This window comes from Primulina eburnea, chromosome 11 (assembly GCF_022965805.1).
Source record: "Primulina eburnea isolate SZY01 chromosome 11, ASM2296580v1, whole genome shotgun sequence".
NCBI lineage: Eukaryota > Viridiplantae > Streptophyta > Magnoliopsida > Lamiales > Gesneriaceae > Primulina > Primulina eburnea.
In genome coordinates this window covers 527,205-543,222 of record NC_133111.1, presented here as the reverse complement: position 1 = coordinate 543,222, position 16,018 = coordinate 527,205, and the positions used below count along the sequence as shown (strand labels likewise).

The 16,018-nt window shown below is 32.8% G+C and overlaps 2 protein-coding genes across 2 annotated transcripts; both read right to left on the bottom strand.

Moving 5' to 3' along the window:
- Positions 1-303: 303 nt before the first annotated feature.
- LOC140804375 (putative transcription factor bHLH041) lies at positions 304-2,817 on the bottom strand. Its single transcript, XM_073160364.1, has 7 exons — positions 2,502-2,817; positions 2,288-2,413; positions 2,025-2,145; positions 1,892-1,954; positions 1,052-1,780; positions 554-934; positions 304-474 (listed from the first exon to the last, which is right to left on the bottom strand). Exons 1-7 carry the CDS (start codon positions 2,615-2,617, stop codon positions 340-342), a joined length of 1,671 nt encoding a protein of 556 aa, XP_073016465.1. The 5' UTR covers positions 2,618-2,817; the 3' UTR covers positions 304-339.
- Positions 2,818-5,134: 2,317 nt separating this feature from the next.
- On the bottom strand, positions 5,135-15,790 carry LOC140804457 (cytokinin dehydrogenase 3-like). The gene is given in 10 exon segments (XM_073160497.1): positions 5,135-5,429; positions 5,532-5,785; positions 5,962-6,077; positions 6,080-6,218; positions 6,533-6,660; positions 6,767-7,276; positions 10,660-10,717; positions 13,408-13,551; positions 13,594-13,943; positions 15,616-15,790. Coding segments are annotated over 10 exon segments (2,169 nt in total).
- Between the last annotated feature and the right edge of the window lie 228 nt (positions 15,791-16,018).

Genomic DNA, 16,018 nt, shown 5'->3' with positions numbered 1-16,018 from the left:
AAACTACAAAAAAAAATATAATTCACCAGCAAAAAAAATAATTAAAAAAGAGATTGATTATCGGCCATTTGACTTGTTTTAGATGCTTATAAAATTAGATATAATCTATTACATTTAAATTCACCAAAAAATAAAATAATATCATATATTTTTTAAATATTATTAATTTATATATGCCTAGAAAAAATTATTTTATTATTTTTATTGTATATCATAATTAATTTTAGATGTTTATGTAGTACAATTAGCAGATAAAAAAAAAGATTACATTTCCTTAAAAACTAGAATAATCATGTATATAAATCCAACAAAATTGAGTATCAGAGTACAAAATTATTGCTAGCTAGGAGTAGTTGATGGACTATGATATGAAGACTTTTGGGTGAATTTGGTGTGATTAGTCAAACGAGCCACGGCATCAGGAGGACCTCGTGACTTCCTTCTTTGAGACCCAGACCAGTCAGATTCATCACCCTACAAGAAGATGCATAAAAATCGTCTTAAACTTGTAATCTTGAGCGATATTCTCTATACAAACCTCAAATATGCATACCTCAATCTTCAGTCTTAACACCACGCAGTGCACTGACGTTGATTCTACTGGTTTTGTGTTGGATTCTAAAGACTGTAACCCGACATTATTTTGCTGTTTTATAAACTCCAGTATCCGAATAACCAAATCTACCATGTTGCATTCTCCTCGTATTGTAACTCTCAAATCCAAGATTCTTGCTTCTGATGTCTGTTCCGAAACTTGGTTGATCTCAACATTTAGCCTTTGATCTTGAGCTGAAGAAAAGCGCCACACCATGGCTTCTTCTTGGCTCAAAAGAGACGCTTCCAGTTCCTGGTTTCTTTTACTGAGTTCTGAAACTTGAGATATCAATGAGCCCAAGTACTGAGTCGTGCTGCTAAGAATTGAGGTCTTATCCTTCTGCGGGCAAATTTTTTTTAAACATCCTTTGGAGTGTATATATACAAGGGATAAACCCAGGATTTTGAATTAGAACAGTGAAAATAATGCATATATAGTGTAATGTTATAGATATACCTTTGATCCTGCAGGGAGCAATGATCTCAATTCTTGAAAAACCTCATTCAACTTTTCACGTCTTTTCCTTTCTGATATCATGTGGTGCAACCGAGTAGCAGGGGGACGGTTTTCTCGAGTCTGATTTTCTTGTCTTCTCCTCATACTCAAGTTTCTGAAGAACACAACAGCTCTTCTTAACGTGTTAGGTTTATGGTTCATCGAAGACGATGGAGCCAAACTGTTTGTATATCTTTGAAATGCAGTCGGTCTATTCTTTACGGGACTAATAAATGGTAAATTTAGTGGATTCTGCTGAGTAGTAGAGGAAGAATTAGTGGAGGAAGGAGAAGATAAGACAGCAAGAATTGCCTTTTGTATTGCATCATCTTCACTCTCTATGGTAGGAAACTTTGTGTACCGAATTTGTCTCAAGGCTTGTATCGCGAGCTGATGAGGGTCATAAGATGTGTTTGGTGCCAAATTTACTCGTTTTGGTGCATTTCCAACAAATGGAAATGATGATTCTGTGATAACTGCTTGTTTTAATTTTGCAGGTTCAGCTTGCACGGCAGAAGTAGAGGGAATGCTGAAAACTTGAGGTGAATATTCAGGGCTATCGAATGACAATGATTTTAATGATGAAGAAGAAGACGAAGGCTGGATTGGATCCGCAGGCTGAGGACGCGTTACTAATTCTCTGGAGAAGTGCATTGGGAATAAATTTTTCATTTCCATTTCCAGGTCCGCCTTTAAGGGGGAAAAACTAGTGTTAATCTCGATCGATCATACATAAAGTGCAGCAGTGTATTTCAAAACTTAATTGGTGCAGACAAGAATTTAAAGATTTCTTTTTATTACCGTAGGTTGATGAAGCATTCCTATCTCAATCTCTCCGCTGGCACACCCCATGAAAACTGCAGTCTGTACATAATAAAATTAAAACATGAACCTAAAAAAAAGGGAAAAGAAGATCAGCTGAGGAAATAATTACCTTAATCCTAGCTTCCTGATAAAATTGGAGCTGCACTTCACTTGCTGTCATCCTTTGAAGTTCCTCTATCTTAAACTCCGTGTAAGGAAGATTGTTCTTAAACGAAAACCCTGGAATCCGGCTGAAAAGAAAGGCGCTTGTACATATTGGCTTCATCGATACATATATATTTAACTTCAAAGCATTAACCAACAATTTGATGAAGAAAATGTGCAAAGTTTAACCATTAATTTGCACCGTTAATTATCTAATCCACAGCATACCAACTATCAATATAGTTAATCGATTCCGAGTAAGCATCGAAAAGGCTTCTGGCATGGCTTCCAGTGGACGAGCTCGGTCGCTGGCTGCTTGTTTCTTGGTATATTCGATCCAAACAATATAAGCAACTGCAAAACGAAAGGGCGGGTTGATGAGAACGTCATGAGATACAAAGTACTACTTCCTTCGAGTATAATCATGTGAATCATTTCTTACTTGGCTGGTTGAGCTAATTTAGACCATAGGCAAATGTAAGAACAACCAAAAGACTGGATCACATGACGAAGAAAAGCGGCGCGGCGGCCTTCATCGAGGAGAAAAACGAAGTCCATTAATCATGCACATTTGTGGAAGTCTGTCAGAGCTTAACAGGATCACACCTTTAATCTTTTGATTCATCCCAAAAACTCCTACTGCTTCATGCACCAATCAACCTAGACCCTTTAAAGAAACCAAAGGATCTGTCAATGATAAGACAGTAAATTTATAAAGGAGGGCTCATTTATATGTTGCCATGAAATACAGGAAGATCATTAACAGATCCCTTATAAAAAGAATCCCCGAGTATTAAATATTATATATTTATTAATATCAAGAAAGGGAAGTCGGAACATGAGAAGTGTAGCAAAGAGGTAATGGAGATGTGACCAACGGGGTAGAAAATTAAGCGCATAACGGTCAAAGCTCATTCATCGTGTTGAATTGATCGGTCAAGTTGGGAAGGTAAGGGGTTCTTGTGTAATTTCATTATATTTGTGGTATTTGTCTTTGGGAGGTGCAGGAGAGATGGCTAGCTACTTCAAAGTTAATTCCACTCGCTTTCGGGCGTCTTTGAAACTTCTAAAAAACCTCATCTTTCAATAGTTAAAAAAATTAATTTTGTATATTTTTTTAATTAATCTCATATTTTTCGCATTAGCTTCTATTTAATTTAATCAAAATCTTAAAACTATCTGGTACTGATTTTGATTTTTTTTAAAGTGATTTTGATTTTTTTGATAAATAAATGAAAATACTTTTGAACACTCTTAATTATCCTCCATAATTTTGAAGATATTAAGAGATGAATACAAATGGTATATTGGAGTCGGTACTACGGTCATTACAAATTTATATTCGTGAGACGGATTGACCCAGATCTATAATACTTTTGGGTTAAAGGTAATATTTTTCATAAGTTCAGGTCAAATATGAAAATAACATGTGAGACGTTTTCATAAAAGTTTTTGTGATTTTTAAAAATGAATCCTCAAGTTGAATTACTTGAATCGAGCTGATCAACTTTGCTTAAATGTAATCTTCTTTGAAGTAACGACAAAATGATAATATAAGATGGCTAAAGCTGTGTTCCAAATTTCAGACATGACTATATCTTCGATTCAATATAAAATATTTACTAGTCTTTTCATTGAGGAACTTCCATTTTTTAAGCTACAAGAAAAATTGACTAACCTTAGCTTGTACTTGTGACCTAAGTAAAAGTGTTCACATTCACACATATTTTTCGCAATGTCATCTAAGTATTGACTCCAACCAATAAATTAGTTTTCATTTTAAGCAACTTTATATATATATATATATATATATATATATATATATATATATATATATATATATATATATATATATATATATATATATATATATATATATATATATATATATATATATATAACTCGCTAGCAGAATAAAAAATTGAAGTCTATTATTTCAGAAATCAAGTTTGAACGGATTAATAAACATTCTTGTTCGACAGTGTGAACCCTTATATGTATGTTAGAGTGTACAAGTAAATTTTTTTATTTTATATTATATTATATTCCAAGTGGCTTTAGTTATGGCACTTAAGTTATATTTTTATTTATAAAAAATATATATTTAGATTAAATTTTGCTGATTGAATATTTAATTTAATTATATCAACTATCATTATTGACTAGTAGAAATTTCACTCGCACGGGCATGAAATTAGCAAGAGTAACATAGATCGATATGCTATATATTAAAACAGATTTATTAATCTTAGGAGTAATTATATTCTAATCAAGTGGAGACTATCAGGGTTAATTCCAATAATTTGATTCTAGAAACACATCATTTGTCGTAATTAATTATAATAAAATAATATTTTTTTTCGATCAATAGATTTTATTTGGGTAGAGATTATAACTTCCGTCTTGGTCAAAATAATATGAAACCTGCTTTGATTTTATTTGATTTTTCCTCATTATTATTTCCGAAAATAATGCATCAACTAAGATTATTTTCTTTATGTAAGAGGCAAAGGGAATGAGAATCATGCATTCAGCATTATCTCCAATTCAGTACCCGAAATTAATTTCAATAAGTCTATAAAAAATTATTACTTCTGACGTAGGTTTTGTTTAATCCATATCCATTTTCATTAAACAAGATCTATACTTGATCAGTTTGTTTGATGAAATTCATGAGATTAAACCAAATTTGTACCATACTTTGGATTAATGCTTTTCTAGATTGTTTTTTTATTTTTTGAAACATGCTTTTCTAGATTGTTTTAAAAGGTGTGGTTAGGTTATTTTTTTACCAATACTCATGAAAAGACAAGCAAGTGCAAGGAATCGACGGGAATTATAGAAATATTTCATCATATTCTATACGTAGTATATACTTTTTTTAAAAAAAAATAAAAAAAAGAGCAGGCGTGCAGTAGGTAAGAATATTGGATTTCATATTGTTATTTGATTAGATCGCCATTCACACAACATTTTTTAAGGCAAACCACTTTTTTTATTAAACAAATTAATGCGTTGGACCAATAAATTAAAAGTATATAATGACATGCATCAATTACAAGTAAATTCTGAATGCTAGGCAACATTGAAAATTCTTTGGCCCGGTGACAATATCATTTTGGGATCAAACATTGTTTTCCTTTTCTGAAATATTCTCCATTTAGAGCCAAAATGCTTCACCCAATCTTCCTTGGATTTAATATAAGGAAGATATTGTTTCACCTTGATCCCAGCCTTCTCAGATAATCTCAGTATCTCATTGTTTAATTTGTCGAACTTTTCGAATGTCTTTGGATTACTTGAATGGAGCAATCCAATAGTATAGAACACATCTTCATCTGGTATAACAGCAGACATTCGATCGTCCCATCTGTGTGTGTATATGTATATATATTCAACAATTACTGTACTTTAGCTCATGAGAAAAAATAATAATAAAATAAATAATAATGAGCGATGTAAGTATGATTACTTGTTTTTGTTAAGTGGGTAGAAAATGTAGAGGCCATTGGTATCGTTGAATCTATGAATCATGTCGACTAAAATTTGAGAATTGAAATCTTGAATCCGAGACTTCGGTATGAAGAGATTCAGCCATGGATGTGCTTGGATTGTTTCGGGGTTATCCAAATCTCCAACTCGGGTGAGGAAATCAAAAATGGGGACATCTTTGTTGAACGCAATACCAGGAATAAAGTTCAACTCTTGGAGCAATCGTTGAAATTCCTACCAACAACATAAGTGAAAATGTAGGAACAATTATAGTTTGATGTTTTAATTTTTTTTTTTCAAATTTTTTATGTGATAAAACTTGTTTTTCATGTTGGTTAAGGCCAAAAATTATATATGCTCAAACTCGATTAATAAACATGAACACGGAACGACGAGAATAGAATGCTTACCTCGTCGATGGTACTTGCACTTTGATCGTCATAATACTTAACCAATTCTATGGTGTAGAGGAGACCTTTGTTCTTCAAGAACGAAGTAACGCCGTTTCGACCAGAAGTCGAAGAAGAGAAGATGGCCAACTATTGGGAGTGGTCTCACTTGCAACAATGAAACCTTCCACATAGTTTGGGGAACTACTTGAGATGAGATGTTCTTGGTCCCTAGTAAATATGGAAAAATCGCTATACAACAATCTCACCCATTTTACCTAGGAAAATAATAACTAGAATTTATTAATTAATAAGAAACTCGTATATGTTTATGTCGTATCCAAATTTAAACTCAAATTCTGCAAAATTAATGTAATTGAGTTGACCAGATTATTGAATAGTATAGATTTCAAGTTTGAAATTAAAAATTTCAAAAAAGTGAAAACAAACATATACACATATATATAATGAAATTGATCAGTACTGTATAATTTCTAATATTATTCCTGCGAATTCGCAATTGTATGTCAAAGCAAATCTTATGATAATCAAAGTATTTACGTGTGTGTGTGTACATATATGAATCACTCACTCTTGTCGGTGCTTTTTTTAGGATAATTCTTGCTCTTGTGATTATGCCAAATTGCCCCAGTCCTCCTAGAACTCCAAAAAATAGGTCTGAATTCTTTGTTTTGGAGCAAGTGAAAAAGGTCCCAGTACCTAAATATCGAACATATCACAAAGCAACAAATATCATCCAAACAATGAATTTTTACATACATTTACACACACACACAGAGGCATATGTGTGTATTTATATTTGTACCTGTTATAACATCAAGTTCAAGAACATTGCTAATGAGAGGACCATGTAAAAATGCTTGCCCACCAATTCCCGCATTAGAAAGTGTTCCACCCACAGTTAAGTAAACATAATCAGTCCAAGATACAGGCATGAGGCCGTGCTTCAACGTCTCGTGCAAAACATCGATCCATAACTGCTCACCTCCAACATCTGCATAAAACCCTAATGAAGGATTGAAAGAAACCCTGATTCTGACTCCGATTTCACCCAATGATTTCATGTTCACAACCACTCCGTTACTTGCCATGGCCTGTCCCCTAACAGAATGTCCATTGCCTCTTGCAGAAATGGTAAATGGCCTAACATTATTGATCGACGATTTAATTATGTCGGTAATGTCATTAATTGATGAAGGATAAAGAACCGCTGAAGGGTTTTGATGAATAATATCTCCATAGTCGGTCGAAGCTAATCGAATGGCTTCAGAGTCGTTACGAATACTGTTTATGGCATGGAGTGATTGTGCAGCTGTCTTGCATAGCTTTTCCTTAGCCTCAGAAAATATCAACAGATTGCTGATCGTATGATTATCAAAAAGACTAAATTTGAAAGGATTGAGAAAGAGTGAGCCATAAATTTTTAGGATCAGAGATGGGGAGCTGAAAATTATGTTGGGTTATGATGGACTGGTGACATACTTAATTTGCAAAGATTATGAGCTTATTTTGAAATATACAATTATAAAGTTTGTGTGGAAAAAAGGGAGAGGATATGAATATTCTGTTGTAGGAAAATCAACTTAATTGTGTGATAAATTTCGTCAAATATTGAACAAATTATGTTAATTAATACAATTATGATCCATCTTTCCATTCTAGTAATTTCAATTGATTAAAATGATTATTTTTTACTTATAAATTACATGGAGCGTTAATTTTTAAATAATTTTCAACAATCCGGAACAAGATTTTTCTTACTACATATACATAGATCATGCCATAACAAGACTGCAGCAAGTATATCGGCTCTTAATCAATTCCTTATCTTGCCATAAAATATGTAAATTCAATTTTCGATTTTTTGATTGGCCATTGACTATATATTATTATATCTATGTGGTCATTTATGTTGTGATTCGAGAATGAAACAATTGAAAAAAAAAGCATGAAAACTGAATTAATTTTAATAAAAAAGGCATTTTATTTTCAAGAAGAAAGCCAGCTCGTCCGTTCGAAATGACTCCAATGGACCGAACAAAGAATTTCGGTAATCGATTTAAGGTTTTGAATGAGTCTGCAATGGAACAGGGCGAAACCGACTTCAAAATTTACATTTGAGAGAGTTAATTTTCAAAAACAATAAATTTGATAAGATTATTTTGCAGAGCTATGAGTCAAATTTTGTATTGTTTTCCTTTTCTGAAATGTCTTCCATTTAGAGCTAAAATGCATAATCAAATATCTCTTGGATTGAAGTAAGCAAGAAGATACTGCTTCACCAGCTTTGATGCCGCGCATTCTCACACAGTTGCAATATTTCATTGTTTAATTCGTCAAACTTCTTTGAAGCTGGCGGTACTTCATTTGAATGCATGAGGCAATATTTATACTTCAACTTCAGAGGAAAATTTTGAAAATGATCATGACATGCACACGCGCGCCTTACGTGCATCCCACAGAGCGAGGGACCTGCAAGCGATACCCGCCAGGATGAACTTGGAACATATTTTGTGATTAAGATTTTACTTGTTTCTTTTAAATGAGTGGAAAAGATAGTGTCTCCGAAAATGTGAGCTATGATGATAAATTGATAATGCTGCAACTCAAATATTTTAAATCGTATTGATCATGTTCCGATTCTATACAAAATATGAAAATATTGATTTAAAATCACGTTTTCTTTAATTATAGACGCCACAATAATTAGGTAAAAGAGACTTTTCCTCTAGTAAGGACTTTATTTGGGGTTTTTTTTTTTTGGGTGTAATAACTTGACATAAATATATTATTGTATTTAAAATTAAATACATTCCATTCAAAACATAGTGATTCCAAATTTCCATTGCTTTGACCACGATTTAATGCATATGTAACCTACTCAATTCAAGGAATTCAAAATTTTATTCCAAGAAACTTTTCATTAAAATTAATTTATACTTTTAATTTTTGAAAGAAATATAATTTATTCTTTAGTTAAAAATATTTTAAAAAATTGTATCAGAGTATGACATGTATAGTTTCTAATATATCTGACAAAAATTCAAATGGCTTTCCAAGAAAGTAAAAACCAAAAATTCATATATTTTTCTGAAACATATAAACTAAATCTTATACTATTAAAAAAATCTAGCTATATCAATTAAATCCGTTGACTCGAACTACACATAAAATCGTATGACAGATATTGATAATAAAAACACAAATTAATCGTCAGCAAATCGGCAAAACTCTCCCCTATATATAATTAATCGCACATGCATTGAATGATGAACATGATGCGTCCTCATGACCAAAAATGTGCAGCATGCACTCGCCTCCGGAAGAGGTGCGACGCGGATTGTTTGTTTGCGCCACATTTTCCGGCTGAAAAGGCTGAGGATTTCGAGAATGTTAATTGGCTTTTTGGAGCAAACGTCCTTAACATACTGGGTTCTGTTTCAGAAGGGGAGAGAAGCAAAACCGGCTGAAACCATGATGATTGAGGCCAGGATTAGGCGAGAGAACCCAGTCCATGGTCCACTGGTAATAGAGAAAAGGCTGCGAGATGAAATTGAGATGCTTCAAAAGGAGAAGGAAGTAGTTCAGAATCAACTTGATTTCTATAACTCAAAGGGGAAGGCGAAGGCCGGGAAAAGCAAAGTTGGTTGAGATTATATAAATAATAATAATAATAATAATTTTGTGATTCAATTAAGTAAATTGGTAATGTAATTTGGTTTGATTGTGAGTGATTTTATGAATAATCAAAATCAATCTTCAATTCCATTTGCTTTAAAGTACTGAAAACGTTAGTTCACAGAACTATGCAAAAGACGAAATTTGAGATGCTTAGCATAAAAGGCCCTTTTTCTCCGTGCGCCATTGTATTTACATAATTTTTCATCTAATATAAATTCATCAAATAAATTAATCAAGTTAATTTTAAATTCATAGCTTCAAATTTCCTCCGTCCAGAATTGTCAAATGTTGTATTTAGATTGACAGATTTTTTAAATATATGGATTTCGATTATATTTTACTTATTTACGTATTAGTTACACAAAGTAGAATATAATTCAATTGTCTCATTTATTGGATCAACTTGGAATACATAATTAGCATTAAACAATTTTGAAAGTGAATATAAGGTTTATGGTATTTTTTCTAGAAATTAAAAGAAAAAAATTGAAATTCATATATTTTGAAATACATAACTCCAAACACTACCAAAATTTCATCAATTTAATAAAATCTCATCAAGGTTGTTAATATCGATTAAGGGATAATCATTGAGCCACAATAGTTCGGTTCTTGAAATATTTAATACCGATGAATTAAATCGATTATGGCTTTCAAAGAAAGCAGAAGACCCTAAAAATAATCCTTCGTATAACCCGAATAAACATTTTGGTAAAATATTTAATGTGTAAAAACGTTTTTTTTTTGTTGAAAACTTTTATCAAACAATTGGTATGCAATATTTTGGTATTTAAAATACACATAAAATGCTTTTACAATGTATCTTAAAAACAATAGCATGCTGTAAAACCCGGGATTTTGAAGTATCGTGATCTCATCAGAATAATATTAGATTAATAATTTGATGGTGTAATCTTGGATATTAATATTTAAATCAGTCAGAATATAATATATTTTTGGGTTATCAATCTAAGGATTTATTAATGAATTTCGAAGATTTCGCAGATAAATGTCTAAGATTTGAGTTGATATGGAGGTACCGGGATAAAAGATCAAGCAAGAGATAATAAAATCCCTAGATTTCGAAATTAATCAGTGTATGTATATGCAAATTTCGAAAATTACATGAGATAAAATATTTAAATTTCGAACAAATCACGGATAGATATATCACGATTTGAGATAAAAGATTTAAGTCAGATTTCAACGCGATATTACTCGATCCTGATAGCAGCCAACCCCTATAAATATGAGGACCCTATAAGCTCAAAAATCACACCTAAATTTCGAGAATCTCCCCCTAGTCCCCTTAGGAATTTTCGAGTACAGCGAAGCGCTGCCGCCGTCCAGCCAGAGAAGTAGGAATTTCGAAAATTCCTGTGCAAACAATCGTAGTCTTTTTTACGGTTTTCTCTAGAATTTAAGGTAAGTGGGCTGTTTTAAATTTCGGTTTTATGCATATTAAATTCTCGGTTTTTTGGTTTAAAAGTGCGGTCGAGTACCGTCGTTTTGCCTATACGTTTTTATGAAAGTTGGTACGTTTTTGGATTGGCACTATGAGGATTCCATGAAAATGGGTGGAATTCCAACATATGACCCCTAACAGTGGGATATAACTGTTTTATGGCCTCGCCCCCTTAGAGGATTAAAATTTAGGGACTGATATCAGTAAACCATGAAAGGTGAAAAATCGCAATGTTATTGTGTTATGAATATGATGTTACGATTATGAAAAGCATGCTATGTTATGATTCGAAATTGTTATAAATTGTTATGTGGTATTCAAATTCCCCCACTTGCTGAGTATTCTCAAAATACTCACCCCTTACACCCTTCCCAGATAAATCCGAAGAACAGGTTGAAGAAGAAGAATCTGAACAAATTTTGGGGATGGTGAAGTTTGTGATTTAGTTTAGTTATGTTATTTCTTTTTGAATTTTAGTACTTTTAATTTTATGTAAGACGCTTCCGCATTAGTTATTTCAGTTGTAAAGACTCAAGTTTTGAGAAATTATGAAATAAACTGGTTTTCGGTTTATAATGTGCTACGAGGCTGGTTGTTTTTAATTGTGTGATTGATAAACAACACCGATGTCGACTAACCCCGGTCTCGGGGCGTGACAATGCAATAACAAGTAAATGAGAAAAATAAATAAACACGAATTTGTTTATAGATGTTCGGATAGTAACAACTCAAACATCACCCTTCTTCTTCTTAAGAAGGATCAATTAGAAGACTTTGATTTATACAAATCTTTTGTACAAACCCATTTCGACTTAGGAATTATCCATCGCCTAATCGAAACTCCTAGCACACTCTCGATTGTAGGACGCAACATCACAATTCGCAAATGTTTAACGTCTCTTATTTCAATAATACAAACACAATATTTAATGTATTTGTGTGAAGACTCATTCATCTAAACTTTGAAGCTAAATTCTAATGTATATGTGTGAGTGATTGTGTATGAGAATTTAATTCATTACAGTTTGTATCTCGCAAAGCAAATGTATTCTCACACTTGGGTTTGCTTTCATTTTAGGTAATTTCTTCAAATAAGTTGCTCATGCTTTAAATCCTCTTTCAAAGCTTGTATTTGATCTTCGAGATATTGTATTTATAACCCCCAACAATAATATATATGTTAAATACAAGAATATCAACGTTATTTTTTATATTGAAACGGTCATTTACGCTCTCGAGCTTAACTGATTTTGAGGTCTGCTGCCAACTGGGCTTATCGGCTAGACTGATCATTCAGTTGGGCTCTTCTGAACTTCAATCTGTGCAGATTCAGTATCTTCATCGACATTTATCAGTATCTTAAACTAAGATTCATAATTTGACTTGTGAAGATTATCTGTATATCATCATCTAATTAGCTTTGTAACACATACTAAATCGTTTTATTTGGATATCCGAGCTGATCATGCTTACCAAAATACCGCAATTGCTCATACTCAACTGATTATTGCTGATAAGTCAAACTGATGAGCCTTAATGCCATTAGTTTGCTTATGTGTAGCTTATAAGATTTTCAGTTTGGTTAAATTGAAGTTTCAGTATGTCCTCAAATTAATACTGAAATTATATGGATTTCTGTCCTTAAACATTAATGCTATATCCATTTTTATATATCAATCCAATATTTCATTATCTGCTGAACTTATTTATATTACATTATTAATATTAATTATTCATTTGCTCATTCGGATTTTTTTTTTAAATTTGAAAATTATCACTGGTTCAATAGAATCAATAGATATTTCGAGAAATAATTAAATACTTTACTAATATTAGACAATTATACGAAAATAATTAATTAAATAAAAATCTACTATAAAACAACATGTACGTACATTTGTTTGTAATAATTTAATTAAAATTAATGTAAATCTTATTGATTCAATTATTTAGTATAAAATCTAAGTTAAAATAAAATTTGTCGCTGTTAGAACACCCATATCCGATGTAACCCTTCTCTTCACGCGAATAAATATAAAATACATGCGAAGAACAGCATGATTCTGATCGAAGAAAATGGAATCAAAATTTTAGATAATTAAAAATACTTTCGTTCCAATTAGTATTATTATTATTATTATTATTATTATTATTATTATTATTATTTTAGACATCCAATTATTATTATTAAGTGTTAAAATACTGAAAATGAAAATAAAAACAAAATAATATATTTATGTTCCTGAATCAGAATCACCCAGGTCCTAGATCCACAAGAGCAAGAATCGGCGGCCATGGGCCCATCTAGATAAAGCAGCAGCAGCAAGGGCTATTCGCAGTGGCAGTAATTGTCTCGTCGTCAAGCACTGCCCCCTCCCTTCTTCATCATTTCCTTGTACCTCAACAGAGAATCCAGCCTCTGAAGCTTTAACTGCTGCCTGAACCTGTTTATAAAATCATCCGCTCTGGCATCAACCGCGTCATACCCGCCATCCCAGCTGCCAAAGCTTCCTTCCCTCCTCCTCCTTCTCGGACGCCGCCACCTTCTCACTGGCGGACTTCTTCATCACCACAGATACAGACGGCGCCGTCGAAGACGCTTTTGCTCCAGTATCAGACTTGCTCCTCGTAACGTGAAAGTCACTTCCCTCAGGACTTTGACGGGCTTGATCTTGATCATGATTCGGGACGTCTTCATGGACAGTCGACACAGGAACCAAGTCGCGGTTTTCCGAGCGGGAGAATGAGAGCTTGATGGAGTTAACTCGTTCGAAGAGGGACTGGGCTCGAGCGACGTTCTCGCTGGATTTTGGCGTTTTGTTGTGAGGCTTGAGGCCTTGAATCAGGAAAATGGTGACGATCACGAGGTTCAGAACGCAGAAAATAACGGTGGGTGTCAGCCAGCCTGAGCACGACCTCAAATCCGTTCATCGTAAGCGCTTCGACGTCGTTCTGCCGTTGATATGAGAATGAATGTGAGAGAGAGAGAGAGAACAGCAGTCGATGACTCACTCAGTAAGAAGTCTATGCAGTGGGGATTGGATATATAAATGTGATGGAGGGGTCGAAATGTGAATATTTTAAAGTTTTGGTGAACACACACAATATATGAAAGAAATATAATAATGCAAATAATAATAAACAAACTTATATATATGAATGGAAGTCGTGATGCAATTAATTAATTAAATAGAAGGTTTTCGGTTTTGTAATAATAAATGGTTATTATGAAGGCGACAATAAAATATAAATATATATTTATAATAAATCTGAAAATTAGTGGCAATAACTGAAATTCTATACTCATTTTTGTCCTAGAGTCACATAAAAATTCCAAAAAACATCATGTTCATTTCTAAATTTTTCTTTATCAGGTTCCAAATTGACGATGCGACATTTATTTAAGATAAAAATTGTAAGTTATTTTTTTAAGGAATGATGTTAAAGTTGATGGACTGATTAAAAAGTGTGTGGCTATTATGAAAAAAAATACAAAATAAAGATGGTGTTATATACTAGAAGCGTTTGGACCCAGTTATTTATAATCCCAATAACAAAATTATTAATCAAAACTTACCATTTTCAAACTGAGTAGAAATCAGCGATGGTTCGTTTGTAAATGGTTACCTGGCTAGGTACTCGAGATTTCAATTTTCTTTCTCTTGAAAACTAGCTAACAGCTTCAATGGGAAGGTTCGAATTAAATTAAAACACCTCTGGTAATATATTATATATTCTCAATAATATTTTTTTAAAACAAGTACGTATGTACACCATTACACATTTACACATATACATTTGAAAGAGTGATATTATAAATTATTGGCATGTGACTATTATTCGGTTTAAACTTTGTCTGAACACTTTGTTTTTTTATAATGTGAACGCTTTTATATATATATGTTTTTTTTTCTATTTTTCTACGTCATGATGAAACCCTTTTATTACATGCCATAAATATCATTAATTGTCACGTAATGATTGTCGGCTCTTGCATTGTTGTTTTTATTTTTACACGTTCTTCGCGTGTTTCCTCCAGATCGAAGGAAGGTGGATAGAAAATGCGTACAACTCTTTTTATTAAAAAGACCATGACTTTTCTTTCAAAAAAAAGAAGGACGTTGACTACAATATGAATGGAAAAGTTAATGACAAATATTTATTAAGTATTGATGTGATTGGATAAAAATGAGTGTAAAATGCGTGTGTAATTTCACAGGATCGGGTTATGCAAATGACGAGGGATGAGAGTACAACGAGATGTGTCCAAACCAGATATTTTTCTCCCGAGAAAAGCTGGTGCATGTTGATATGCAAACACGAAGTCAACCACGTGAATAGGCACCAGAAGGATGTCCGGCGTGACCATTCCGATACTAAAGTCAGCAGGTGAATGAGGAAAACTAATGTAGCAAAGAGAAATGTTGTGACAATGGTATATCAAAATCTATATAGTAAATGATGTGGGAGATATATATGTGAATGCATGCCATAATGTTTAAACAAACCTATATTTATAAAAAGAAAGTCAATGATGACCTTATTTTCAGTGTCCACGATCATTCTCTCCCTGGTTTCACTACTTTCTTCTAGGATAATTTCATAAATGATCTTCAATTCCCTATTCCTTCTTTTTACATCGAGGTAGCCAAATTTTTTGTAGTCCCTGTGAACCAACTGCATCTGAAGTCCTTCTGAATTATGACTTCGACTTATGTGCTTTTAGGATGCACAACCTCCTTATTTCTTTCTGTTCTTCATTATTTCTTTGTCTGTCGGCTTGGGGACAATGCTTTTTCCTTGTCTGTCCGGCTAAATGCTCGCTTTTTCAATGATATCCCTTATTCCCAGAAAGAACGAAAGGATGTTTCTTCTATATTAACCTTCCGGATCCTCTCTCTTGCTTGACCG

Excerpts from the sequence above, each read along its gene's own strand:
- LOC140804375 (XM_073160364.1), bottom strand. The coding sequence starts at position 2,617 with ATGGACTTCGTTTTTCTCCTCGATGAAGGCCGCCGCGCCGCTTTTCTT. Across the intron at positions 935-1,051 it reads TGCTCCCTGCAGGATCAAAG|AAGGATAAGACCTCAATTCT; the intron begins GTATATCTATAA and ends ATTTGCCCGCAG. Across the intron at positions 475-553 it reads TGTTAAGACTGAAGATTGAG|GGTGATGAATCTGACTGGTC; the intron begins GTATGCATATTT and ends ATCTTCTTGTAG.